This window comes from Coffea eugenioides, chromosome 7 (genome assembly GCF_003713205.1).
Source record: "Coffea eugenioides isolate CCC68of chromosome 7, Ceug_1.0, whole genome shotgun sequence".
NCBI classification, from domain to species: Eukaryota; Viridiplantae; Streptophyta; class Magnoliopsida; order Gentianales; family Rubiaceae; genus Coffea; species Coffea eugenioides.
Window position 1 is genome coordinate 9761891 of NC_040041.1, and position 26232 is coordinate 9788122.

The following is a 26232-nucleotide window of genomic DNA, read 5'->3' on the forward strand; positions in this document are numbered from 1 at the left end:
GATCTATTGGTTTCAAATTTGTTTTGATTGGTTTGTTTCCCCTTTATACAGTTAATGCAATCATCAAAATCTGTAAAGTTTAAGGGGTTGGGAATTTGATTTGACACAAGTCTTTCCATTCTTCGTTTAGAGATATGTCCCAATCTCTTGTGCCATAATGCAACTGAATTTTCATTGGTTAATTTTCTCTTTATTCTTCTAACACTCGAATGCAGAGATTCATTAAATGAGACAATCGTATCAATTAAATATAGATTATCGTAATGCATTAAAGAACCAGAATCAACCAATTTTGAATCATGAAACAATTCAAATTTTTCATTTCTAAATGAACAAAAATAACCAAATTTGTCCAAAGCAGAAATAGAAATTAAATTTCGTCTGAAAGACGGTACAACAAATGTCTCATAGAGATCCAAATAAAATTTAATTTTTAATAATAATCTAAAAACTCCAATTGCCTCAACTTGAACTGTTTTGCCATCGCCCACGTAGATATATCTTTCATTATCATTAGACTTTCGGTAATTCAGGCAACCCTCCATAGACACACTGATGTGAGTTGTTGCACCAGAATCTAACCACGTTGTGTGTTTAGGTGCCGAAGTTAAATTAACCTCAGAACAAACCAAATTAAGAAGCATGCCTTTCTTAGCACGCCAAGCGTGATAGTTGGTGCAATGCTTTTTTTGATGCCCTTCAGCTCGACAGAAGAAACAACTATTCTTTCCCTGATAATCTGATTTCTTTTGTTGTTTCTTTTGTGGCGCTGTACCTGCAGCTCCTTTTTCCTTTTTTCTCTTAAGTCCCTTACTTTTATTATTAGTGGTTGACACCAGATGAGCACTTTCTGTCTGCTCTTGCTTCAACTGTTCCTCTTCCTCTACATAGTGTGGGATGAGTTCATTTAGAGACCAAGTCTCCTTTTGACAGTTATAACTCACCTTAAATTGGCTAAATTGTGTACGAAGAGATATTAAAATCAAATGCACTAGTAACTCTTCAGAGAGTTTCAATTTAAGTGCATTTAATTTCGAAACAAGATAAGACATCTCCATGATGTACTATCTGATATTACCTTTACCACTATATTTCATTGAAACTAGGCGTGTCAAGAGTGTACTAACTTCAGCCTTTTCGTTCTTGATAAACCTTTTTTCAATGTACTGAAGGAACTCTTTAGCGGTTACAGTCGTTTCTGACATTGTTCCCCTGAATACTTCTGGAACGGCATTTTTAATGATCATCAGACACAAGCGATTTAATCTCTCCCATCTCTCATTATTTCTCTTTTCATTAGAAGTACTCTGATCTGTAAGAGATGGGGGAGAATTATCCCTTAACGCAAGGTCGAGATCCATTACTTCAAGTACTATCAAGAGATTTTCTTTCCAGGCCTTGAAGTTTGTGCCATTCAACATAGGAATATTATTGATGTTGGAGGTAATATTCGTAAGATCATTAGCAACTGAACAGAAAATATTAAATAATTAAAACATGCTCACATAAACCAAAACAATAATAAATTTAAATAAAGGTAATCCCATCTCAAGATACCGATGTTCCATTAATATTTTATCTTTTGACAAAAATATTAACTTCTAAGTGATATCTTGGTGTAGTAATAAATACTGATAATAATAACATGTCAAAAAAAAAATTTCCTTTGGGCCAATTTATAATTCACATGTAAAAGTTGAATAATTATCACATGTTTATTACCACAAGTGCACATGTAATTTCATTAAATATTGACATTCCTTTGGGCCGATCAATATTCATAAAATTACAAGTATCAAACTAGTTATATTTTAAAATAAATTAATTTCCATAATAGAGGTCACTTTGGTGGCATATTATTTCAATTAATTTATTCCAAAATATATATAATCATACCAATATTCAAATTTAAAATTATACAAATTAAACAAAATTTTGATCAAAGTCAACTTTAGTCAACACCGATCAAACCAATCAATTGGATCAAGACTTATTGGACCAAAGGTCCATATCCATAATTTGACCCAATTTATCATGCAAACCAAAAAATTTCTTGAAGTCCATGTCTTATAAAAATTATATATTTAATGGGCCAAACATATGGACTTTATAGGGCTTGAATGTCTTATTAACTTTATTAGGGTTTGCTTAAATTAAAGAAACCCTAATTTCTTTAATATAAATATATGCACATTAGCTCTTTTGCCATTCAAGTATTAATCAAATTGACAAAAAAATATTCACAGTTTCAATTTCTGTCTATAAAGTGGAGAAAAGGACAAAGGACTTCCGAAGCCAGGAAACAAATTTGCTTACATCATCAAAAGCATGCGAATCCCACAAATATTATGCTATCCAACGGAGAGTTTCACAGAATTGATTCATGCATTCTTTCTTATCAATTTTGATCCTTAAAAATAGAGAAATTAAAAGAAACCCCATGTCTGTCATGTGAGAAACCAAAACAGAAGCCGAAACATGAATTACCACAGAACATGACTAGCAAAAGAACTTGACTAAAATGGACCCACTGAATTCCATGTCATCAAAGCTATGAGTCAATAACATGAATGACATATAGCAATCAATCTGGATTCATATCATGCCATTCATCATGCGGCCGACATATGCATTTATAATCAAAATTCAAGGCAACCATGATGCACCAAGAATTTTCTTGTTTAATGGCCTATATGCATATATATATGAAAACCGAATTCACCAGACAAAAAATATGTATGTTGATACATAAATTACTAAATCCAAATTATTTCCCAATAATCAACCATATGGGCTCTGATACCACTTGTTAGGGTGGTTATCTAAATTTAGCCTTTGGTGAAAATCATCACCTATTAAACCCAAAATCTATATGGCGATTATTAAGAAATAAATTAATAGGAAAATAGCGGAAGCGTACCTTGATTCATGTTGACAAATTGGTGCTTGAATCCCTAGAGAATTTTGGGGTGGCCTTCCAAGTCAACACGTATTTACCGATATTTGAGAGAGTCCTTTAGTATCTCTCTGGTATCTTTCCTGACGATGGGATATCAGGAAAGGGCTGTATATTGTGGTACTAGAAAAATACGACAAAAGATCCGTGTGAGTTGGGGACCATAACCCTATTTATAAGTAACATTCTTGTTACCTTTTTGAGCCCTATTTCAGCCCATCATAGAAATAGGAGCCCTTAAGTTTCTACACATTAAAGGCCCACATCCTATTAGATACATTAAGTTCAAATCATATTTGATCACTTTAATTGGACTTAATCTTATTTGACAGTTTGCAACCCATAATTATTCACATATAAGTCCAATGTTGGATTAAGGATCCAACACAGAGAACCTGAAAAACTTCAACAAACTTAAATATAGGTGAATGGCTTGGCTAGTCATTTAGATATAAAACTTCTAAATTCGAAGTGCAAATGAGGGTTAACCGGCAGGACTAGGAGTTGTAAGTTGAGATGTTGGCAAAAATAAAGAAGCTGAGTTTAGACAATGCAATAATTTTTGCATCAAAAGGTGCAATAAATTTACTCAGGGATTTGAAATGGGAAATTCTGAAATATAGAAAATGAAACCATGTTGCAGACGAAGACCAAAACAATCAACAAGATAACGCATGAATGACCCTTGATCATGAGGAGAATGCCCTTTCCAAGATTCACTGCCTCAGAAGCTCGTAGCCATCTAGTGCTGATAGGCCCATCCAGATTCTTGGTGAAATTGAATACTTGGTAAAGGCCATTGGTTTTGATTTGAACCCCTAGTGACCCTGTAATTGCTAGTTTTCATCCTGGCCGCGTATATTAACATGATAAATTAGGTATAATTTAGGTGCGTTAATGCATCTGCATCGGATCCTCGTTAAAAAAAAATCCTTTTTTACATAATATGCTTCAATCTAGATAAAATCCTTTTTAGATCCGGATAAAATCTAAATTTCAATCTACATATAAGCTTGGACTGTGCATTACCAAGACCTTACCTAACCCGTATAACTTTTTGCAGGGCTTGGATCTAGGCAGCCTTTAAGTAAAAAATCTGAATCCACACCCATTACATAAATATAGCTTTGAATATTTAGCAAAATCCGATTCATTGATATGTCTACGTCAAAGTTCAATTTATGAACCCCACTGAAAATGATAACAATGACAAGCCAATGAAACATCCCCAGTTCAGCAGCCAGCAGCAAGTTTGCTTCAAGACGCTCAGCACATTCTCTTGCTATCCTCCTAGAACCGGCACGTTCCCCTGATGTTGCTTGCTTGCTTTCCTATAACATGCAAAATCCATCAATTTCACCACTTCAAGATGTTCATGGCGGCGATGAGGTGCAAGATATATAAGCCTGGGAATCCTTGCTCCTGTAACAAAGAGAGCGTCCACTTTTTCCTGACAGTAAATATTAAGGAAGGTTAACATATGGTTATAAAGAAGAAGGTCAGAACTATCAAACATATATACTTGTGGAAATTTTCTTGTCGATTCCAAGGTGCAATACTTCTTTCCTGGATTGAGTGCATCCCAAATTGAACTGTGAAAAACTAGGAATACCATTTATCATACCACATAATGCAAAAATGAGAATAAAAGTATAAAACAAAGTAAACAACTAGAATAAATATTAGTAACTCAGTAAAAAAAAAGTACTCAGTAAATGCGTTTTCTAAGAAATACTTGCACGTACAAATCAAAAACTGCCTGAATACGGCTTTTACCATTCGAGGAAAAAAGGTTGAAAAACAACACCCTGTGGCTTTCTTTTTCTTTTTTTTTTTCCCCTTTTTATTCTTTGTGAGAATTCACTTACATAAGGTAACCTGCAGGCAATATTTACTTTGTAAGAAGTTTTGAAGCAGACATTATCTACTCCTCGTAACCAGGCTCGCTGGATCGAAGTCAAGCATGAGCTCGATTGAGAATCAAAATCAAAAGTCAAGATTAACTCGTCTTATGAGAGTGAGATTAAACTCAACATTGAGAGTCAGACAATTGATTGAGATCGAGTTTTTATTTGAGACGAATTCAAGCTCGAACTTGAGTAAAAAGAAATAACATTTTGCTTCCCAAACATCATCGTGGTAGGCACCAAAAGCAAACATAGAGAATAAGAGATACTAATGTGTAAAAACATACTAAACTTTATCATCCATTCACAGTTGCATCCCACAATTAATTTCACATATCAGTCATCAGAATCCGGATCCGGTTCCTTATCTTTGTGATGACTAATAAAATGACAATCCAAACTTTAATTTAACCAGTAAATTGTGCACTTAACCTCTAGCAGTGTCCAGGGTAACTTTTTCGTTTGTTTGAACTACATTTGAGTTCAAAGGTTTGGTTTGTTCATTTGGCACCTTTCTTAAACAGTCAGAGCAGTGGCAAAATGTCAAAAAATCAAAAGCTATCCACCCCTATCTTTTGGAGATGTTATTCTGTATCCACTCCAAATTAGCCTGTAAGTTTTTCTATAGTTGTAGAACTTTTGATGTTTGACTTGGAAAAATCGCATATGAAAGCTAAAAACCAGAAATTGAATGAATATTTTCAGCAATCAAAACTGAGGTATTTGGTTCATTGGTTTATTCTCCTATACATTTCGTGATGTACCAAATTGGATTCTCTAACTATTTTATTTGTTTGGGTAAAATTGATGTTAGCCCTCAAAAATCTTGGCTGCAAAACGATTCAATGAATTTGAATCTTTGGTGCCCCAACACCTGTTAGAAATATCCAGTTGGTATTTACGGTGGAAATCTTTGAATATTTAATTCAAATCCAAGTCCTAAGTGTATAAATACCAAAAAACCAAGGGGATAAGATAGGTCTAATCACCATCGAAATTGAGGAATCAGTCTATCAACACATAATCTTGTACCAGTATTTTCTCAATTAAATATATAATGACAATAAGAATAACACTTGACACAGATGCAAATATAACGTAATCTAGTTTCCAATATTTCAGGTTCCTAAACCCATGGACATCAAACTTATAATTCAAGCAAAAGATCCAAATAAATATCACCAAGTACTAACACCTGAAAATCAGCTCTACAAAGACTTGGCCACAAACTTCAGATCAGCCACTTGATTTGACAACCAAGCCTAGTCTCTCTCCCCCATCTTCTGTCCCTCCTGACTCTCTCTCCATTTCTTTTTCTTTTTCTTCCCTCTCATGGAATTTCTCCATTGCTGGTTGTGACGGACCGGTAATGGGGGAGCCAAGAGTTAGCACTAGCTCTCAATCATCAACCTCATCAAAACCTCCTCCACCTGCGCCACCATTGTCCCTTCTTCAACCATCAACCAAGAAAAAAAACAAGCCAAAAGTTCTTCGCGTTTTTCGATCTGTTTTTCGATCATTTCCCATCATATCACCTGCATGCAAGTTCCCCACTCTTCCGGGAGGCAAAATACCGGATGGAAGGAACAATGCCGGCTCGCGAATCACGGGCACGTTGTTCGGATACCGGAAAGGCCGCGTTAGCCTTTCCATACAAGAAAACCCTAGGACTCTCCCCACGTTGGTTGTAGAGCTGGCCATGCAGACCACCGTATTGCAAAGGGAAATGAGCATAGGGATGGTTAGGATTGCATTAGAATGCGAAAAGAGGCCTGAAAAGGACAAGACAAAAGTGTTAGAGGAGCCCATGTGGACAATGTATTGTAATGGGAAGAAAGCTGGTTATGGGGTCAAAAGGGAGGCTTCAGAGGAAGACTTGTACGTCATGGAAGTTCTCAAGGCCATTTCCATGGGCGCCGGCGTCTTGCCTGGGAAATCAGAGGTGGAGGGGGCAGATGGGGAAATAGCATATATTCGGGCACATTTTGAACGTGTGGTTGGATCAAAGGACTCGGAGACACTGTACATGTTGAGCCCAGAAGGGAACAATGGACCTGAATTGAGTATTTTCTTTGTAAGGGTATGATGATTTTTAGGTCATCTTGGTTATGGTCTCTTTCCATCTCTAATTCATAAGGTGAGTAGTTTTTTGTAGATATATTAGGCCTAGAAAATTATTTGTAGGGGAAAGATTCAATATATGATCAACGAGGTGCAAAGAGAGGGACCGTAAAAGTAATTCATTTGTCTGTTCGTTCTTTCGAATATATGTACTCTGCATCTGATTTCACATGGCCATAGACAAATCATTTCATTTTGTTCATACATTGGGGGAAGGGGGGAGAAGGGTGTGGTTAATTAGCTACCTTGATTTCTATATTTCATTAGGCTTTATCTTGTGATCTGGATTCTAAAAATATGAAATTGCTCAAATTGTATCTTCCACAATTTGGGAATTGACAATAGATTTAATATCTTCCAGCACTTGTGCACTGAATGCAGAAATGGCTAATATTCCACGATTAAGGCGAAAAAGAACCTGTAGAGAGGCGATAATAGCACATTATGGATCAATGTGATGCTTCCCTAAGATTCTAAATCTTCAATGTCTACAGAACTTTAGAAGATGTTCAATGATGGTGGCGAATAAGAAAAAAAAAAAAAAAAAACTCTACTTCCACGTACTGTCAGATGTTGGGATGATTCATGAAGCCATAATGGACCATAAACATGTAGTTGTATTAGGCTCTGATTTGGAGTCAACTTTAATAGATGGTGTCGCTTGAGCTAGTCAAGATGATAGAGTTGGTGTCATATTTTTTTGTCAACTCGAATTCGAACCTCTTTTGGAACATCCATCCATTGGACAAGACTTGCCTAATACGTTTTACCCTTTCATGTGGTTAGTGAGCTATCACATGGGACAAGATTTACGCAGTGTACAAGCTTTGTGCGTCTTATTCTTTCGTGTGATTATTAGCGGACTATTACACAAGATAAAATTTATCTAGTGTATACTCTCGGATAGCCGCTATAAGTTCTCTTGTTAAAAAAAAAACTTTAATAGATAGTAATCAGTTTGATCATGCATGGATTCTCGAGATTGTCAGCTGCAGTCCTGTTCATCTCTAGCAAGCTGCCTTTATTCACTTCTTTTTTCCTTTAAAAAGTTCTAAATGAAGAAGCTATTAACTATGGACATCCAGAGAAAAGTTTGATTTACACGTACATAAACTGTTGTACTTTTTAGAACATATGGGTTACACGAACAAAATCAGCATTCTTGCCAATAAAAACAAACCAAATTTCACTTGTACAATTATTTAATGCAAGTATACTACCAAATCACAAACTAAGTACAACAATACTAGCTAGTACACAATTGCACCTAACATAAAACGTGTATGATCGAATTCTCTTAAGTATAATAGATTTTGAGTCGTCAACTAATCATAGAGTAGTTGGCCACGATGGAGAGTTTTAAAACTTCCTTGACCTGCATTCTTGTTCAGGATTTTCTAAAAATTTACCAGCGGGTGCAAAGGCATCCGTCTGATCTGGTGGCGATTCAGTCCCCCTCGAGTTTCCATTAACCTCCTTGGATCTACCCTTTTCTCTTAGTATAGAGTATAAGTAGGTGATCCGGTGGCGGTTTAATCCTCTCCGGATTTTCCATTGATCCCTTTGGATTCATTCGTATAAAATAGAATTTATCGTGTCCGAAAAAAAAAAAATAATTTTTGAGTAAGAACTTATCTAATGGTGACGAGTGCATTGATTGGGACCAACACCTGTGGCTAGTTCTATATTGCATTGTGGGCCTTCTGAGCAGGGGCAGTTCTTCAAGTACATTGTTGCTTAATCTACGAGCACATAAACCCCAACACCAGATGTCCTCTAGTTCTTCAGTCTTCAATCGCAGGCTTACCGTATCCAGCAATGCCAAAAATGGGGCTGAAGCTCTCTTCTTTTTCAAATCAAGAAGACACTTTTGATCAGTAGGTGTGGGCTGGACCCCTTTTTGAAACATCTTTTGCATATGGGCCAACAGCTAACCGACCAATCTTCCGCTTTTAAATGCAATTTTTGAATGTGTTTGGATAGTACCGTAGATATGGGATTTTTTTATATTATATATATATAAAAATAGCCTTGACACTCCTTAGTGACATTTTATTTAGTAAATTTAAGAGTGCAAATATCACTTTCCCTTTTTCTAAATGTGAATGATCATTTCTATCTTCTCGGTGCATCAACTCTTCCTGTCAAGTCGAATAAATCACATTTCATTTTTCTGTTCAATTTTATGTACCAACAAATTTTTTTTTTTTTTTTTTTTAAAAAGAACTCCAATAGCCATTCAATTAGAGTTAAAAAATTAGATGGATGGAAAATTAAAAAAAAAAACTAAAATCAATTATCAAAAGTTAAAATTCTTCCCATGTGAGAGTTTCACCAATGTGAGTGGGATTATCTGGACATCACTTTCCTGATGATTTAATTCAACCACCATTGTTATTATTATTAACTTGTTTAACATGGATCATCAATCTTCTCAAAAGTTCCATCGACAGCAACTCCTACGACCAATTATTCTTCCACGTATCTCCCATAAAGACAACAAACAAGAGGCAAGACCCCCCACCAATCACAAATCCACACCTCCCATGCGCCAACTTTTCCATCGACGTGGACTCTACAGTGACCACCAAGCCTGGGATAGCTAGAGATTCCTTGTAGACCCGAAAAAATAGAAGGGGAAGAACATTCACTTCTGAATCAACCCAGATTCTATTTTCTTGTTCCAAGAAAATGGCCTTGGCTAGGCCGGTTTTTTGTGAGTTGAAGTCCCAGAATCCGGTTGTGGAGAAGAGTAGTAACCTGGGGTTGAATTTGCAGGTTCAGAAGGCTAGAGTTCCTGCTGAGGTTACACAAACCAGTGGAGAAAATGGTGGTAGTAGTACTAGTAGTAGCAGTGCTAAGATTGTGTTGCAGCCAAGACTCTGTACTCTGAGGACTTATGGGTCTGATCGTGTTGGGGTGATGAAAACTAAGGGTGTGAATGGGGAAGATGATCAGATGTCTCGGTTTTTTGCTACTTTGTCTGAGTATATTGAGAGCTCGAAGAAGAGTCATGACTTTGAGATCATCTCTGGTCGTCTTGCCATGGTAAAATTCGACTTTTCTGCTTCATGGTACTAAGATCATAAATGCCTTTGTCTCTTTTTCTCTCATTGTCTATGCTATTGAGATAGATAAATGGTGCAAAACTGTTCATTTTTTGTTTTGGAAATATGACTCAAGCGAACACTTAGTATGGCTGGGGAAGAGTTTCTCATAAATTGTCACACAATAGTAGAATCAATTCGTGGAGGAGAGATCATCTTCCTGTTTAAATTTTGTGCTGTGGGGATTGAGAATTGGAGAGAGTTTAAGAAAGTGGAAAATCCCATAGTTTAACAGTAGTGAATATTAGTCATTTATTATTTTGGTGTCTACGCTTTCTCGTGCTATTTATTGGTATCGAAAATTGTTAATGTCTCGGATCGAAAATTGTTCTATGGCATGATCTTACCTTATAGAAGAAGGAGACAAGATAAAATAATGCACTCAAAGATGAAAAAGAACAGAGGACTTTACATGTAAGTGGAAGCAATTTGGTTGCAGTGATGATTGATGAGTTGCAGTTTTATATGCTGATTGAGGTGATCACTTGATAACAGAAAAAGGTGGATTTTGACTCCAGTAAACGTAGATTGTCATTTGTTCATCAAATCTTATATGGTTTATGTTTATAAATACACTTGGCAACATGACTGGCTAATATCATTTCTTCATTTGTTATTTATTTGAATATGCATGAGCAGGCCTAAAATCACTTTTAACTCGCTCACAAAATTAATCACATAAATCATCTGTAAAATTTCTTGATTCATTCCTCATAGTCTGAAGTATTAGTTTCATCCCTTCTCTATCTTCCAGGTTGTGTTTGCAGCCACGGTTGGCACAGAGGTAGTGACAGGCAATTCCATATTCAGAAAGATGGATTTACAAGGCATTGCAGGAACTGCAGGGTTTTGTGTGGCAGCTGTAACTTGTGCTGCAGTTTTCGCCTGGTTTTCCAGTGCTCGCAGTAGAGTAGGTCGAATCTTTACAGTCAGTTGCAACACGTTTATCGAATCACTGATCGATCAAATCATCGATAGCTTGTTTTATGATAATAATGATTTCGACGATTGGTCTGATGACGTCTGAGAAATACAGCAGGAAGATTTAGTCATCATCTATCAGCACTCAGAAGCAATGTGCAGCAACTTTGGTTTCTGCAGTCTGAATCTTCCATTTTGCAGTCTACAGAAAATTAGAAATGGTCTAAATGACAACTCGTTATACTCAAAGAAGATTGTAAATTAGCGATCATGGCTGTGTAAAGCATAGTTAATACAGAGAGAAGGATTAGGCAAGCATATATACATATACATATGTATATATATATGTGTGTGTGATCAACTCATCTTTGTCCTGAGGGATCATGGTTCATTAATCATATTATCTATGATTAACTGATATGATCCAGGACTTTAATAAGGTTAAGCTGTAAGAATTCAACAAGTCTGTAGTCAGTCCGAAGAGCTTCTTGATTATCTCTTATTTGGCTGAAGAGCTCAAGGAGTTGAAGCCTTGAAGGTTCCTATTTCCAACAGTATTTGGTCAATTTCCATGTGTGATGCAGAAAAACAAGATGCTTGATAGAACCTTTGGTTATACTAATTGGCAAATCATGATTGGCAAATACAACTTCTTGGTAATTTGCACTAGAGATGGTTTTGATGTTTTTGCACTGAGAATGTGAATGAAATTCTTACTAAATCTATTGTTTCCATAGATATGCAATCAATTTCAGGTACATATATTGACTAAATCAGTGAATTGAAAAGGGTTATGAAGCATAAAAAACATGATAAAATTTCGGCTAAAAATAGATCATTATGTCTTTAACATGACTTTTTTGACAAATGTAACATTGGCTGGATAAAAATCCTCAAGTTTCTTTGGAAAGTATATACTATAAGGATTAATCTTCTATACACTGACAGTATATATACTTTCATTATTAAATGTATGACACATAATTCAAATTTAAATTTAAAACTCAAATTTTGCATGTGTATCGTTTATCCAACCGTGATTGTGTATACACCGTCAGTGTATATAAGATTTATTTATACTATAAACTTGTAACATTTTCAAGAAAAATATGAAAACGTGGGGGGAAGTAAGAAAGAAGTTGCCAAACAAAAAGCCTGTAATATTAACTATTGAAGTAAGAAAAATTCCACCTTTTTTGTTCGTTTCCCTGCAAGCTGCAACAATCAGCAATCAGGTCAAATATAATCATTGAGGGGGAAAGAAAATCGTTTACGAAAATTCATAGGTAATTTGTGAATTGTGATCGATATTTCGATACAATAGTAAGAAAATGACAAGATTATCTCTCTCCAGTCAATTTGTGAATTGTGATAGTAGTTGATTTGACTTGTTTTATGGCAGTTTTGCTATCATATTAGTAGTAAAATTTATGGTGACAATAATAAAACTTGAGATTTGATAATAATGCGAGCCTATATAAATTATAACTGTCTCGCGCGCAATTAAAACAAAAACATTATAATTTTACACAACAACAAGTCAAGTGAAAAACAAGTTCACTTTCTTCTTTGCTTTTTGTTCAAATTAAGTAGAAAACAAATTTGGAATTGGATTTAATATAGTAAAATTGAATAACAAAATTTTGCGTTTTTTCCATTATGGAATTTAGTAAAAATCAAGAACCCGTTTGAATTGCTATTTTTGTGAGTTTTTTTTTTTTGTAAGAAAATGTACTATAGTGATTTGATTAACGTGAGATAAAAATGACAATTATAAAATGTATTCATAAAAAATATAAAAATTTTTCTACAAAAAACTCTAATCTAAAGAAGGGCCAAATTTAGATGGTAATTTAGCAACTTGTCTTTAGGCACTGTTTGCATTGATGGAATGGGAGGGAAAAGAAAGTAGAGGTATTGGAAGGATTTGGTTTTTATTATTTGGATTTATTTTTGAGAAACGAAAGAAAAGAATAGGGAGGAAATGGGTCGAGTTATTTTATTGAGTTATAACTTCCATCAAAAAATAGGTAGAAAAGGGAAATGAAACTAAATCAATTGAAATAACTTAAAATTTTTTTAAAAGATCACTTTTTCCTTTCCTTTCAATAATTAACACTTGATATTTTCCTTTTCTTTCTTTTCCTTTTTCAATCCAAATAAAAATTCAGTATTTTTTTTCCTTCCATACTTAATAATTCAAACAAAATGGACAGAAATCACTTTCTTCTACTCTCATTTCCTTTTTTTTTTCCATTGATATCCTCTCCTTTGCTTTGCCTTCCCTTCCTCCAATCCAAACGGCGCCTTAGTAATAACTTTTCTTCCATTTTCCACCTGTATTCACGTGTTCTCTGTTCCCTGCCTACACTCCTCCCACTCCACTCCACTCTACTCTGAGCTTCCATTTTAAAAACGCAATTTTCAGGGAAAAAAAATTATAAATCCTACAAACATAATTTCAATAAATAAAATAAAATAAAGATTCAGAAGTTTAAATACATCGAATCCCTATGGAAGCTTTTTTCCTAGTTTCGGAGTTGGAATGGTAATTCAGATGTCTTCTCTTTTACAGATACCGACTCTTTTTCCTCCACCTCAGTTCTCACCGCCGGCCACCGCCAACGCCGTCGCCGTATTTCCATTTACCGCCAAATTGACTCCGAACTTGACTAGCCGGAAAAAGTGTCTTACTGCAGTGTATTTCCAGAACGGCCGCGGCGGTGCGGTCGTCGTCGGTGAGGACTTGCCGCCTGACTACGCGGACTGGCATCCGAAGGAGGCTTCTGATTCTAGTAGCCGTAGAAGAGCAGGTGTGCTCCTCCATCCGACGTCGTTTCCTGGACCTTATGGAATCGGTGATCTTGGTCCTCGGGCCTTTCGCTTCCTCGATTGGCTTCATCTTGCCGGCTGCTCCGTTTGGCAGGTATATTCTCTACAAGTTTACCATTTTAAGTCATACTGGTTATTGAAGCTTTTTCCTGAGAAAAATTCAGTGCTGGGAGTCGTCAACTGGGAGAAGTTGAGGCTCTGTTTGGATTGCTGTTTCTGTGGGTATTTTTTTTTCTTTTGCTGTTTCTGTGGGTAGTTTTTTTTTTAATAAATTTTTATTTTTACTGTAGCACTTTTTTCAGATTAATGTTATATGAGTGTTTGGATTAAAAGAAAAAGTAGTGGTTGTAAAACGCAGGTATGGAATTTTCCAAGATATGTTTGAGCGTTTGATCATACCATGACGCTCATTTTCGAGCATTTCCATCGGAAATTTAGATATGTTGGCACTGGAGGCAGTCAATCATGAAAATAGGCTGATAAAGTTTAGACTTTTACAATACATGTGTATATAGTATATATTTTCAAGGTAAGGTTGACCATGTCTAAACTTTGTTAAGTTTTTTAAGGTATGAAATGAACTAATATATTCAATTACTCAGGAAAGTGACAAATTTGTTAAGAAATATCAGAGAAAGCAATGTTTATGGAGTGCTATCTCTAATAATTTTCATTCTAGTAGCTTATAGTCTAGAAAGTTTTTTACTTCTAGTTCACATCCTTTTCGGTCCCAATACCTAAAGCGATATGAAAGAGTATGCCATAGCAGTTTGCTAGAAGATTTAGTACACTCTTTTGTATATAACTTTAGATTCCTCAACTCAATTTTGTGACTTCAGTTGATGAGTGGTTTGAGGTGTTACCTTACATGTGTGGTTGCAGGTTCTTCCTCTAGTTCCACCAGGAAGGAGAGCCAATGAAGAAGGCTCACCCTATTCTGGCCAGGTGATTGTAATCTCAGTTTTTTTCCCAATTTCTATGAAGAAGCAAATATTAGGACGAGCAGTAAATAAGGAGAAGATCTAATTTGGGAAATTTAATCAGCATAAAGTTCTAAATTGTAATGTGAAATGGCAGATTTTCTAGATGTCTTTCTTCTTTTTCCTGTCTGGGAAAGTGAAATAAAATTTAATTCGTTCCAGAGAAGGATAGAACTTTTGTTTTCTGGAATGCATCCCTTAGTCTCTCATCTGCTTTGAGTTCAGGACTAAGGGATTCATGTATATGCTTTTCTGTTTTATCATGTACACTCACATCATAAAACACATCATTGACACCATGTCCATTTTCTTTCTGAGCTCCCTTACGACAATTAGTGGTGTAATTGAGTCTAGTCAAGCTCGAGTTTTACCATACTTGAGCTCAAACTCGACCACTAATAGCTATGATCGAGCTTGAGCTCATCAAGTTTTAAATTTTGCAACTTGAGCTTGACTTGCGGCATACTCAAGCTCGAGCTCAAGCTCAAGTTGAGCAAGTCACAAACCCAGGAATTTCATGTCTTAAATCTTAAAAAAAAGTTTTCACAGCCAAAAAAAAGTCAAGAAATTCCAAAACCTTAAAAAATTGAACTGCATATTCAGATTCATAGGAACCCAAAAGACGCACAAGAAGGTTCATTGTTGCCTATGTTCTCAAGAGTCCAGATCATCAGAAATGAGTGAAAGACCTCTTGTAAACCAAAATTTTGTCCTCATACAATTTTCAAAAATGAAAATACAGATAATAGAAATCTAATAGTACCTGTAAATCCTGTGGCACCCAGATATTAGAAATCTAATAGTACCTGTATATGCTTTTCTGTTTTATCATGTACACTCACATCATAAAACACATCATGACTCCATGTCCATTTTCTTTCTGAGCTCCCTTACGACAATTAGTGGTGTAATTGAGTCTAGTCAAGCTCGAGTTTTACCATACTCGAGCTCAAACTCGACCACTAATAGCTATGATCGAGCTTGAGCTCGTCAAGTTTTAAATTTTGCAACTTGAGCTTGACTTGCGGCATACTCAAGCTCGAGCTCAAGCTCAAGTTGAGCAAGTCACAAACCCAGGAATTTCATGTCTTAAATCTTAAAAAAAAGTTTTCACAGCCAAAAAAAAGTCAAGAAATTCCAAAACCTTAAAAAATTCAACTGCATATTCAGATTCATAGGAACCCAAAAGACGCACAAGAAGGTTCATTGTTGCCTATCTTCTCTCTAAAGCAACGATGACAAGAGATGAGGGCAAGGGAGTGATGAAGAAGAGGTAATTAAGAGCACGAGATGCAGAGATCGGGGGCAAGAGAGTTAGTAAGCAGAGGGAAAGAGAGATGAGGGGATTTGGGGGTGGTGGTGGCTGGAAATTAACGAAAGCAAAGTGAGAGAGAAGGGTGGGATGTGGTATACATGGGGTAGCTTTAAGAAGGATTTACAAATAATTTTACATATATATATATATAATTGATAAGGCTCGCCAGTAGCTCGAGCTTGACTTGATTTCTTAATCAAGCTACTTGAACTCGAGGTCATGCTCGAGCTCAATTTTTATCGAGTTAAGTATTCTTTGAGCTGAGTACCGACGTACTCGCGAGTAGCACCCCTAATGATAATCCCTGTTAGTTATTGTGTAGCAATTTTTTCTTAAGCATGGAGGGGAAAAGCTAATTATTTGCTGTTTATTTTTGTTGTGCTGACGGTAACCTTGTTAATCATCATTTTTAGGATGCAAATTGTGGCAACACCCTTTTAATCTCTCTTGATGAACTTGTGGGAGATGGTCTTTTGTCAAAGGATGAGCTTCCTAAACCACTGTGAGGATTCTTAAAGTATTGTTCTGGTCATCTTGATTTATTTCTCAAAGGTTGGAATTTCCCCTCTTTTTCTTTGTTCATGCAGAGATATAGACCATGTGAATTTCTCAACTGTTGCTAAGATAAAGGATCCATTGATAGAAAAGGTAAAAGTTCCCACATCTTTTCTGCTAGATTCCATGGTTTGGCATGAGTTATTGGCTCTTGAGTGACTTTAAGGGTATGTTTATGAAACCTAAATTGAACATTACTGTTGAAAATGGAGGAAATGTTTGGGCTTACTTTATATTCCTTTTTCAAAGAAGGCCTCAGGTTTGCACTTTGATGGGGCCTAACTTTTTCTTACTCAAAATATGGTGTAAAGCCATTTGACGGCTGTGTACTTGCTCAAACGATTACTACAGAGCTTGGTTTGTCTTCTCTATCTCGCAGCTAGAGTTGATTCAGAAAAAGTATTCAGGAAACAAAATAACTAAGAAAATGGAAACCTAAATGGTATGTATCCCCCTTAAAGTGAGTTGTATTCCATTTTAACATCAAATAACTTTCAGAAGATGAGGCTGAATCTAGAAATAGTGGTGTGCAGTTGTGTATAGACTGAAAGATTATTTAGGCGTTATCCCTGGTGCTCTGCCTTTTATGGTTCTTCAGGACAAGAAACTTTTATTCACAAGTAGCAAGGTTTTATGGACCATGAAAACCAATCGCTATTTGGTAATGCAAATTATGCTTATGGATCACAATTGAAACCCAGAATTAGTAAGTAAAGTTCAGTTCCAGCACTGTGCAATTTTGCATTTAACTCTTCTTTGTACTATACTAATTCCGAACCAATCTGATAATTTCAGAGTCTTTGTTCTCATATACCCTTTTTTTACTTGCTTTCTGATTAGGCGAGCAGTATATGCCCCTCTGGCCTGGCTAAAGCAGCAAACTCTAGAGGCTAGGGCTTTGTTCACCTTTGGACACGAACATTATTCCGTTCTCAGCGGAAACCCACCTTACAGATTGAACGGCAATAAGATAAGCTGACCTTCAATCTAAGACAGCGCTGAGTGCTGATAGCTTGTAGTGAAAAGCCCCCTTATGAAACCAGTTGAAAGCAGCCTTTGGTACTTAAGTAGTTAAGGCTTGGAAACCTCCTCCCCAAAGCGGCTAGAAAGCTGTAACTAAAGGACTTTCAGTTTGAATAGGATAGCATAAAGTGTATTTGTACGAATGGAAACACTCTGTCAAAAGAAGCTCATGCTAACCTGCTTCAACTTTATTCTCTAACTTTTTGGCATGTTGAACTAATTGTACTTGGTTAAAAGTTATATGAAGCACGGGAAAACGAAGTCAAAAGAAAATGGATACAGATAGGAGACGCACAAGAAACCATGCTAAGCAGTTTTTGGGTTCTGTGTTCTTTCAGATTCTTAGTGTAAAACTTTTTCTGTATTTGTTTTATGCTAAACCTTGGCTCATGGAACAATTGGCAACTTTAAGGTGCAACAAATGTTTTTGTGCTATATTTTTCTACTGACTCATTTTTTTCCTTATGTGTCTGTGTATTTTCGCTGTGGGATTTGTTTATCATTTATACATTCCGCAAACCAGAACTATATTTTACTTACATGGGGACTTTTCTCCACATATGTACTTAGGCTGCAAAGAGGCTTATTATGAGTGGTGGTGAGCTCAAAAGTCAGCTTGAGCGTTTTCGGAAGGATCAAGATGTTGCAAGTAAGTGGCATATCCCTTTGTGAATCATTTTTGTATCAAGCTGAGAAGCAACTTTGTGATATCTCTGATGCTCTTACTCTAGTTTGCACTCTAGTTTAGACTTTTGTTGGCAATGGTAGTGACAAGTACGAGTTATGGAAGACAGTGGGGATTATGATTTCCCCCTTTTCCTAATGCAGTACATCTGCCAGGCTTCTGGTCAGGATGACATTGATTTTAAGTACTTCGAGGTATAACTTTTCTTTTCCTTGTGTCCCCGTACAAGACAAACCCATAGGTATGTTTTGGTTTGGTCAGTTGTGTAGTGTTTTATTTAGTTGATTGGTGGAACTTATTTTTGTAGTAGTGCTTTATACACTGAAACAAAATGGTTGAATGTGTCATAATTTTAACATGTTGCCTGACCTTAAGCACAGAGAGTTTCCTATTCTGCATAATCTAAGCCAATCAATGCTGTAAGTTTTCGGTCTTAGCTGCTTTTGCCTTAGGACATTTTGGAATGTTCCTTCAGTTTACTTTATCTATTCATGAGATACAATTTTGCAACGAGAGAGACGCTCCTTTTATTCCATTTGGACATGCAAATACCAATATTAGCCGTACACTTAACAAACAGTTATGCAATACTCGCAAGCTTTTGGTAATTATGGTCCTCACTTAACAGGTTGGCTTGAAGATGCTGCATATTTTGCTGCTATTGATGATTCTTTAAATACTTTTAGCTGGTATGATTGGCCTGAACCACTGAAAAATCGCCATCTTGCAGCATTGGAAGAGATTTATCAAACTAGGAAGGATTTTGTATGGTCCATCTTAACTTTCCAGTGCTTTCCTGCCTTATGCTTCTTTTAGTTGTCAAGACTTGATTCTCAACTACCTTGTGACGATTAATATTCACTTTCTTGCACAGATTGACATATTTGTCGCTCAACAGTTTTTATTCCAGAGGCAGTGGCAAAAAATTCATGATTATGCTCACAAGAAAGGAATTAGTATAATGGGAGACATGCCAATTTATGTTGGTTATCATAGTGCAGATGTTTGGGCAAATAAGAAACAGTTTTTGCTGGTTAGTCATTATTTGATAAAATATTTTGATCTTCGAAATTATTTTGACAAGGTTCTAAAGGCTATTCAACTTCCTCTAACTTCCTATACATGCTATGACAGAATAGGAGTGGTTTTCCTGTCCTAGTAAGTGGTGTTCCACCTGATGCTTTTAGTGAAACCGGTCAACTTTGGGAGAGGTACTATTGATTCCATAACTAGTGTGCAAGGATGTAAAGATATCTGCCTTTCATATTAATGCTTTTCAGGGAGTATAATGTTATTATGCATTATATTTGAACACTAAGACCATGCTTACTAATAATTTTCAATAACTAATTCATCTAAGATTGATCATTTACTATTTGCTTAATTATTCTACTCCTACATTAGTCAAGTGATCATCATTCTCGAACATTTTCAAGTGCTTTAGTGTTTGGTATTTATCAGAAATAAGTATTTAGCATTTGCAGCTGGCTAGTCGCGAATGTAATGCTTGTCAGAGATGCACATGCAGATTTAGCAGTGCATCTGTGATTCTTGCTTCAGACTCGTGTAAAAGCTTCTACACCGTTTGATAGTAAGGTTAATTTTAAAAAAGGCCCTTAGTATCTATTGTTCTTCTATGGATGGAAGTAATAATGATGAAAAGTGTCAAAGAAAAATATTTTGGTGACACCGCTAAAAAAAATGATAGTATCCAGCTATTGTTTGTTTGCAGTCTGTGCTGTAGGGGATGATTCTTATAGAAGGTTTTGGTGGCCTTTCCTTACAAGTTCTTTACCAATTAGTGCACGTAAAATTTAGATACTTTTGCTGAAGGAATTTAGTCTTACCATACACCTTTTACTTGATTTAGATGTGGAAACATATATCCACTGATTGCAGTGAGAAACATGTTAGAATGCCTTAGTTTTCTTGGATCTGAAATGCGTTGCTATTTTAAATACCATGGAGGGACCTTGTTGTATGACGAGAGAGTGCTTTACTGCTTATATGCTTAGCCAGTGTGTTTTAGCAGGTTCTCGAAGAGAGAGAAATTAGTTTACCTGTTTTAGAATTTAGCCTTATGAAACAATAAGATCTGCACCTATTGAAGTTATAAAGCAATAGAGGTAGTTCCCTTCTCTTAGTGGTTTTGGTGGTGGTTCTACTCTAAATCTCTCTTTGACATTCTTTGTTGATTTTGGACTATCTTTAATTGACAAAATATAAACATTAGGCAGTAGCTTTCATTCAAATATGGCTTGAGAGCATGTATAGAATTTGGAGAAAACCAATGATCTCTAGTCTTGTAGATCATATATTTGACTTGATTATTAACTATGAGCTCTCTCTGTAAAGCCCCCTATATGATTGGAAAGCCATGGAGAAGGATGGATTTTCTTGGTGGATACGCCGCATTAGACGGGCTCAAAATCTGTTTGATGAATTTCGGATTGATCACTTTAGAGGATTTGCTGGCTTTTGGGCTGTTCCTTCTGGTGAGGCCATTTTCAGTTTGCTGAATTTCTGGATTGTCTGAATATCTTATTGAACTACCAATATTTTGTGTCATGCCACTTATGCAGAAGCAAAAGTTGCAATGGTAGGAAGATGGAAGGTCAGATCTTTTTATCAGTATTTTTGGTTTTACATTTTCTTAACTATTAAAAGTAGTCACTGTGATTGTTTTTTAATTGCTGGTAGGTAGGACCTGGAAAACCTTTGTTTGATGCCATATTCAGAGCTGTTGGAAAGATCAATATCATAGCAGAAGACTTGGTATGTATGGGAAAAAAATTGGTTCCTCGGACACGTCCCTTTCAATTTTAGCTGCAACCGTAGTCAGAATTTTGATTATTACTTAGAAGGTTGTGGTGTCATTGACATTGTATGCAATCAGCACGCATTGGTGAGGAGAATTTATATCTGAGAGCTGGATGGAAGTTTATGCTGCACACCATTCATCTTTAGCCTTTTTGTTTTCTATATAATGCTCAAGTCTTATGCTTTCGTTATAAGGAGATCTGAGTTGACATGACTCGTGCCTATTGCCTTGACTACATGAATGGGTTTCTATAGCTAACTATCGTCCTTGGTTTGTACTGCTTCATTTGCTTTATAATTTCTTGGCTAAGAGTGTTCTCAGTTATGTTTCAAGACTATGGCTTTAATTTCTCTGCATCTTGTATGTTTTGCTTCTTAATCCTGTAAATGAACCTCATCCTACTTATAATTTTCCTGAAGCTTATACTTGCCAAAACTAACCCTTTAAAGGCAAAATGACAGGGAGTGATAACTGATGATGTGGTTCAGCTAAGAAAATCAATAGATGCACCAGGAATGGCTGTGCTTCAGTTTGGTATTCAGTCAATTTTCACTTTCTCTTGTTGTACTCATAGTGAACGTCAATGGCTCTGAAAAACATTTTCTCTTGGTTCCTGTGTAGGGTTTGGAAGTGATGCAAAGAACCCTCATCTGCCTCACAAGCATGAGCACAATCAAGTTGTGTACACTGGAACTCATGATAATGACACTGTAATATCTCTATCTTTGTCTACGAAGTTGTAACTAATGATTTTCTTATTAAATCAATTTATTTTTTCTTCATGAGGATCATATCAGGAGAGGATATGAGCCGTGCTGTTCAAATCGAAGGCAAAGACCCTTTACAGGATTAATAAAACGAATCACAATTTTGCCACCAAAATATAGCCAGTAAAATGCAATGGTTGTACAAAGCTGGACCACCTTTTGTCGAGTCAGAAAAATAATCAAGATAGTGTGTCTTCTGTCAGTAGAAGATTTATTCCTCTCACTTCTTTCAGTTTACTACTCTTGTGGGAAAAATGTTTTGAAAATGTGCCAAAATGCTTTCCTTTCTTATTTATATGGTACAGTACTTGTTTATAGTTTCAAGACCAGCCCTTTCATAATTGCTAAGCAGTTCAGACCAAAAGCAGCCCCTGACAGTTTATTATGTGTTTCAGATCCGAGGATGGTGGGATGTATTGCCGCAGTGGGAGAGAGACAATGTGAGTGTAGAATTTCTACAATGTTTAATTTCTGAAAAATTTTAGCTACACTTCAATGTGTATCCTGTCAATTCCCAATCCCCAGAAAAAAAAAGAGAGAGGAAAGGATGCTTGTGAACTATTATATGGTACTTTTTCCCGAAAAGAATATGATTCCTTCTAGCATGCATTCCTGTTATTATATTTGGAAAAATTCCTGTTATTATATTTGGAAAATTGCCGATACAGGTTATAAAGTATCTTGGAAGTATTGACCAAAATGAAATTTCATGGGCACTGATCCGGGCTGCGCTTTCTTCGGTCGCTCGGACTGCAATAATACCAATGCAGGACATCCTTGGATTGGGAAGTTCAGCTAGGATGAATATTCCGGCAACTCAGGTAAAGATTAAGCTGCAAATAGATGAATGGAATAATTATTTGGCTCTGTATCCTTGTGGAATAACTATTATGCTGAAAATCCTCATTATGCATCTTCCATTTGAAGTTTTCTTTTTGGCGGGCTATGCTGCACTGCAGTAGCTTTATTTTTGGTGTCATATAGTGTGGATCATTTTTCATTAGCATTTGCATTGGATGACATGAAATTGACATGATTCAACCTAATTTTACAGCTTCAGACTGCTTGTCTTTTAAATTGGAGAATAATTGTGTGAAGATGGTTCAAAATAATGGAGTTTTTGGAGCATCAGGACCAGATAATTTCAGTTTGAAAGATGGCCTATGTTAATAATAATGTTCTTTGTCCCTCCCCCTATTGCAGTTTGGAAATTGGAGTTGGAGGTTACCCAGTTCGATGGGTTTTGATGAGTTGAACGGTGAGGCAGAGAGATTGAGAGGAATGATTGCAACATACGGGCGGTTGTGATGATTGGTTTGCATATCTGCAATGCAACTCTCAGTTACAAATGTTCATATCTGTTTTATGAAACCATCTTGCATTTGGCTGGTGCAGCGAAGTCATCCCTCTTCAAAGCTCCCTATTTCTTCCAGACGACTCTACTTCTTTGATGCTAGGAATAGGAGGAATTGGCCCAAAACATGCTGCCGTGCAAGACCGTCTACTTCACACTCCTTGCTTGCCTGGAGGAAAAGGCAAACCAGGAGAAACAGATCATAGGTACGTGTAGCAGTAACACACGTGGTTATAGCTTATCCTCAATCAACTATCAGGCTCCATGTCTTCATTTTGGCAACTATGTATTATAATCATCGTATGGATTTCAGAACAGCACGAGCAAAAGGCTACTACAGTTGTAATTTAAACTAGCTCTGTCGGTGGTATGATGCATAATAAACGTACTGAGATATGAATAAAAGATCAAATTCCATGGTTTGATACACATGAGAGTCTACAGCCTTTCATTTTCATTTTCCTAATAGAATGCCTTTGCGTGGAAAACTTGCAAACTATTAAGTGGTAGATTTTGGGACTTTATTTGGTTTAGCTGTTTCAGGGATACGGTTCATCGTCTTAGAATGAGGTGCCTCCCTAGAGCCACCCAAGAGAAGAGACCTTGCAAAGGACAAAGAATTGGGAAAGTAAATTATTTATTCGAGCTTGAGTGAAAGTTTAAAACTATGGTTGTAGTGAGATGTAATTGGGTCGAGAAATTAAGAGTAACTAGATTTTTAACTCCTTCAGATGTAAATCAATAAATTGATGAGTGAACGGATAAGAGTCGATCACAATTGCACCAATCGTGATGAGTGGTACTGCTTGATTGGCTGCCTGACAGGGTAACAATCACTTGATTTTCTGAATTCAGAGCCCCACAATTTGTGTTCTGCACAAGTTTGTCCCGAGTACTGTAAATCAATTGAAGTTCGGCGTAAATTAGTTTAGAAAGAAAAAAAATTAATAAAAGTTGGCGGTCGATAAATCGGAGTCAGGTATAAACAAATTGAAGTCAGATGTAAATAAGTTGCAGTTGGTTTGTAAGTACTGTAAATAGGCAAATATTTTGGATCATAATGTAAATGATTATTTTACCCTCAAATTGCACCAAATTGAACTTGTGAGGCTCTCCTCCTCCTCTTCATTCCTTCTTTCTCCTCGTCCCCTCTCCTCTACTCCTCTCCTCACTCTCATCTTCCACCTTTTCCCTCCCCTTGGATGGTGAGGGGAGGGAGAGAGGTGAGAGTGGAGAGGGGGTGAGAGGAGAGGGGAGGAGGGAAGGGAGGGAGGAAGGAGGAGAGGAAGAGAGAGGAGAGAAAGAAAGAAACTAAAAGGTAGTTGGCGGCACAATGGTAGGTTGAGATAGGTGATGAAGAAGAAGAATAGAAAGAATGATGTTTTTTTTTTTTTGTATTTATGAGTATTTTAAGGTGTGAATTTTAAAAATTTTGAAAAGTATTTTAAGATTACTGTAGTAAAGTTGTTAAACTTATAAGAGAAAAACTTGACAAAAAAAAACTCTCGTTTGCCAATCATGACCCTTATCAGTTGAGCTGGGTGTTGGAGACTCTCAGAAAGATTCTGTCGTCGACCAATAGATTATTTCATATAGATTACGACGGGCCTCACTGGTGGCATTCATGTTGGACTCACTTTCATAGCATGCAACTAGAGCTGTTAATCGAGCCGAGTCGAGCCGAGTATTTGGTTGCCGAGCTCGACTCGAGTTTAATTCGAGCCGAGCTTGACTCGAGCTCGTTAGGAAAACGAGCTTTAAAATGTGTTCGAACTCGACTCATTAAATGTACATGTGATTCGAGCTCGAGCTCTAGCTCGACTCGTTTATCACAAACGAGTCGAGTTTCACGAGCTCGAGCTCGAGCTCGTGCAAATTAACCTTAATAAAAACCTATAATTTTTAATTTTTATAATTTTAATTTCTAAAATGACAAATATGCCCTTCATTAACGAGCTCTAACGAGCTAGTCGAGTATCTAACGAGCCGAGTAAGCTCGGCTCGTTAACTAAACGAGCATGTTTCGAGCTCGAGCTCGACTCGTTAACCAAAATTAACGAGCCGAGCTCGAGCCTTAACGAGCCGAGCTCTAACGAGCTTTCGAGTTACTCGATTGACTTAACAGCTCTACATGCAACTTAGTGTTTAGTTCCGGTCTGCAATAAAAATTTTGCTACAAAATGAGCAAAAGGTCATATACTAATTTTTTTTTTTTTACTTCCAAAGGTAGCAAAATGTACACACACATTCTTCATTCTTGAAAATATGATCTATGGAAATCAAAAAATCAAAATGCAATTTGAGTTCATCAAATTTACTCCCTCCGTCCCATTGAAAGTGTCATACTTTCCATTTTGGGATGTTTCAAAATATTTGTTATGTTAAAAAAGTCAAAACACTTTTTAGTATCTTTTTCTAATATAACCCTTATTTCTAATCATATGCATGTTATTATTCAAATTTAAATTTTGAATTTGTGAGGATAAAATTGAAAAGAGAAACACAAACATCACAATCAAGTCACTATTTTTAAAAAATTGGATTTTTAAAATATGACTAAATAATTAGAACGGAGGTAGTAACTTGCTTGATTGCCATTGTGCTCAAAATTTCTTGGCTGCGGCCACGGACAATAGAGTGGGCTATGTCTCTTCTTCTTAACCACCCTCAAGAGTTGCAAAAGGCTAGAGCTGAGCTAGATGAAACCATTGGTCAAAACCTTTTAATAGAAGATCAAGATCTTCCGAACCTGCCTTACCTACAAAGCATCATTTATGAATCGCAAAGATTATATCCAGCTGGTCCACTCCTCTTTCCACGAGAATCATCAAGTGATTGCACCATTGGAAAACTACAAAATGCCCTCTAAAACTATTTGGGAGAGAACG

The 26232-nt window shown here is 36.3% G+C and overlaps 3 protein-coding genes across 3 annotated transcripts; all 3 read left to right on the top strand.

Moving 5' to 3' along the window:
* The first annotated feature begins 6232 nt into the window (after positions 1 to 6232).
* LOC113777447 (protein MIZU-KUSSEI 1) lies at positions 6233 to 6949 on the top strand. The gene has a single exon (XM_027322531.1). The coding sequence runs from the start codon at positions 6233 to 6235 to the stop codon at positions 6947 to 6949; it is 717 nt and encodes a 238-aa protein (XP_027178332.1).
* A 2626-nt stretch (positions 6950 to 9575) lies between these two features.
* On the top strand, positions 9576 to 11700 carry LOC113777616 (stress enhanced protein 2, chloroplastic). Its single transcript, XM_027322764.1, has 2 exons — positions 9576 to 10032; positions 10846 to 11700. The coding sequence occupies exons 1-2, from the start codon at positions 9676 to 9678 to the stop codon at positions 11116 to 11118; spliced, it is 630 nt and encodes a 209-aa protein (XP_027178565.1). The 5' UTR covers positions 9576 to 9675; the 3' UTR covers positions 11119 to 11700.
* A 1635-nt stretch (positions 11701 to 13335) lies between these two features.
* Positions 13336 to 23773, top strand: LOC113777812 (4-alpha-glucanotransferase, chloroplastic/amyloplastic). Its single transcript, XM_027323017.1, has 16 exons — positions 13336 to 13938; positions 14727 to 14789; positions 16553 to 16641; positions 16727 to 16787; positions 18288 to 18366; positions 19031 to 19167; positions 19277 to 19435; positions 19537 to 19613; positions 20758 to 20897; positions 20985 to 21016; positions 21103 to 21177; positions 21685 to 21757; positions 21845 to 21933; positions 22386 to 22430; positions 22659 to 22811; positions 23194 to 23773. Exons 1-16 carry the CDS (start codon positions 13558 to 13560, stop codon positions 23296 to 23298), a joined length of 1758 nt encoding a protein of 585 aa, XP_027178818.1. The 5' UTR covers positions 13336 to 13557; the 3' UTR covers positions 23299 to 23773.
* Positions 23774 to 26232: the final 2459 nt, after the last annotated feature.

What these genes read in the sequence shown, in the direction of transcription:
- LOC113777447 (XM_027322531.1), top strand. Translation starts at nt 6,233, where the DNA reads ATGGGGGAGCCAAGAGTTAGCACTAGCTCTCAATCATCAACCTCATCA.
- LOC113777616 (XM_027322764.1), top strand. Translation starts at nt 9,676, where the DNA reads ATGGCCTTGGCTAGGCCGGTTTTTTGTGAGTTGAAGTCCCAGAATCCG. An exon ending in TCTCTGGTCGTCTTGCCATG is followed by an intron (nt 10,033 to 10,845) that starts GTAAAATTCGAC and finishes TCTATCTTCCAG; the next exon opens with GTTGTGTTTGCAGCCACGGT.
- LOC113777812 (XM_027323017.1), top strand. Translation starts at nt 13,558, where the DNA reads ATGGTAATTCAGATGTCTTCTCTTTTACAGATACCGACTCTTTTTCCT. An exon ending in GATGAGCTTCCTAAACCACT is followed by an intron (nt 16,642 to 16,726) that starts GTGAGGATTCTT and finishes TTGTTCATGCAG; the next exon opens with AGATATAGACCATGTGAATT. An exon ending in AGGATCCATTGATAGAAAAG is followed by an intron (nt 16,788 to 18,287) that starts GTAAAAGTTCCC and finishes ATATGTACTTAG; the next exon opens with GCTGCAAAGAGGCTTATTAT.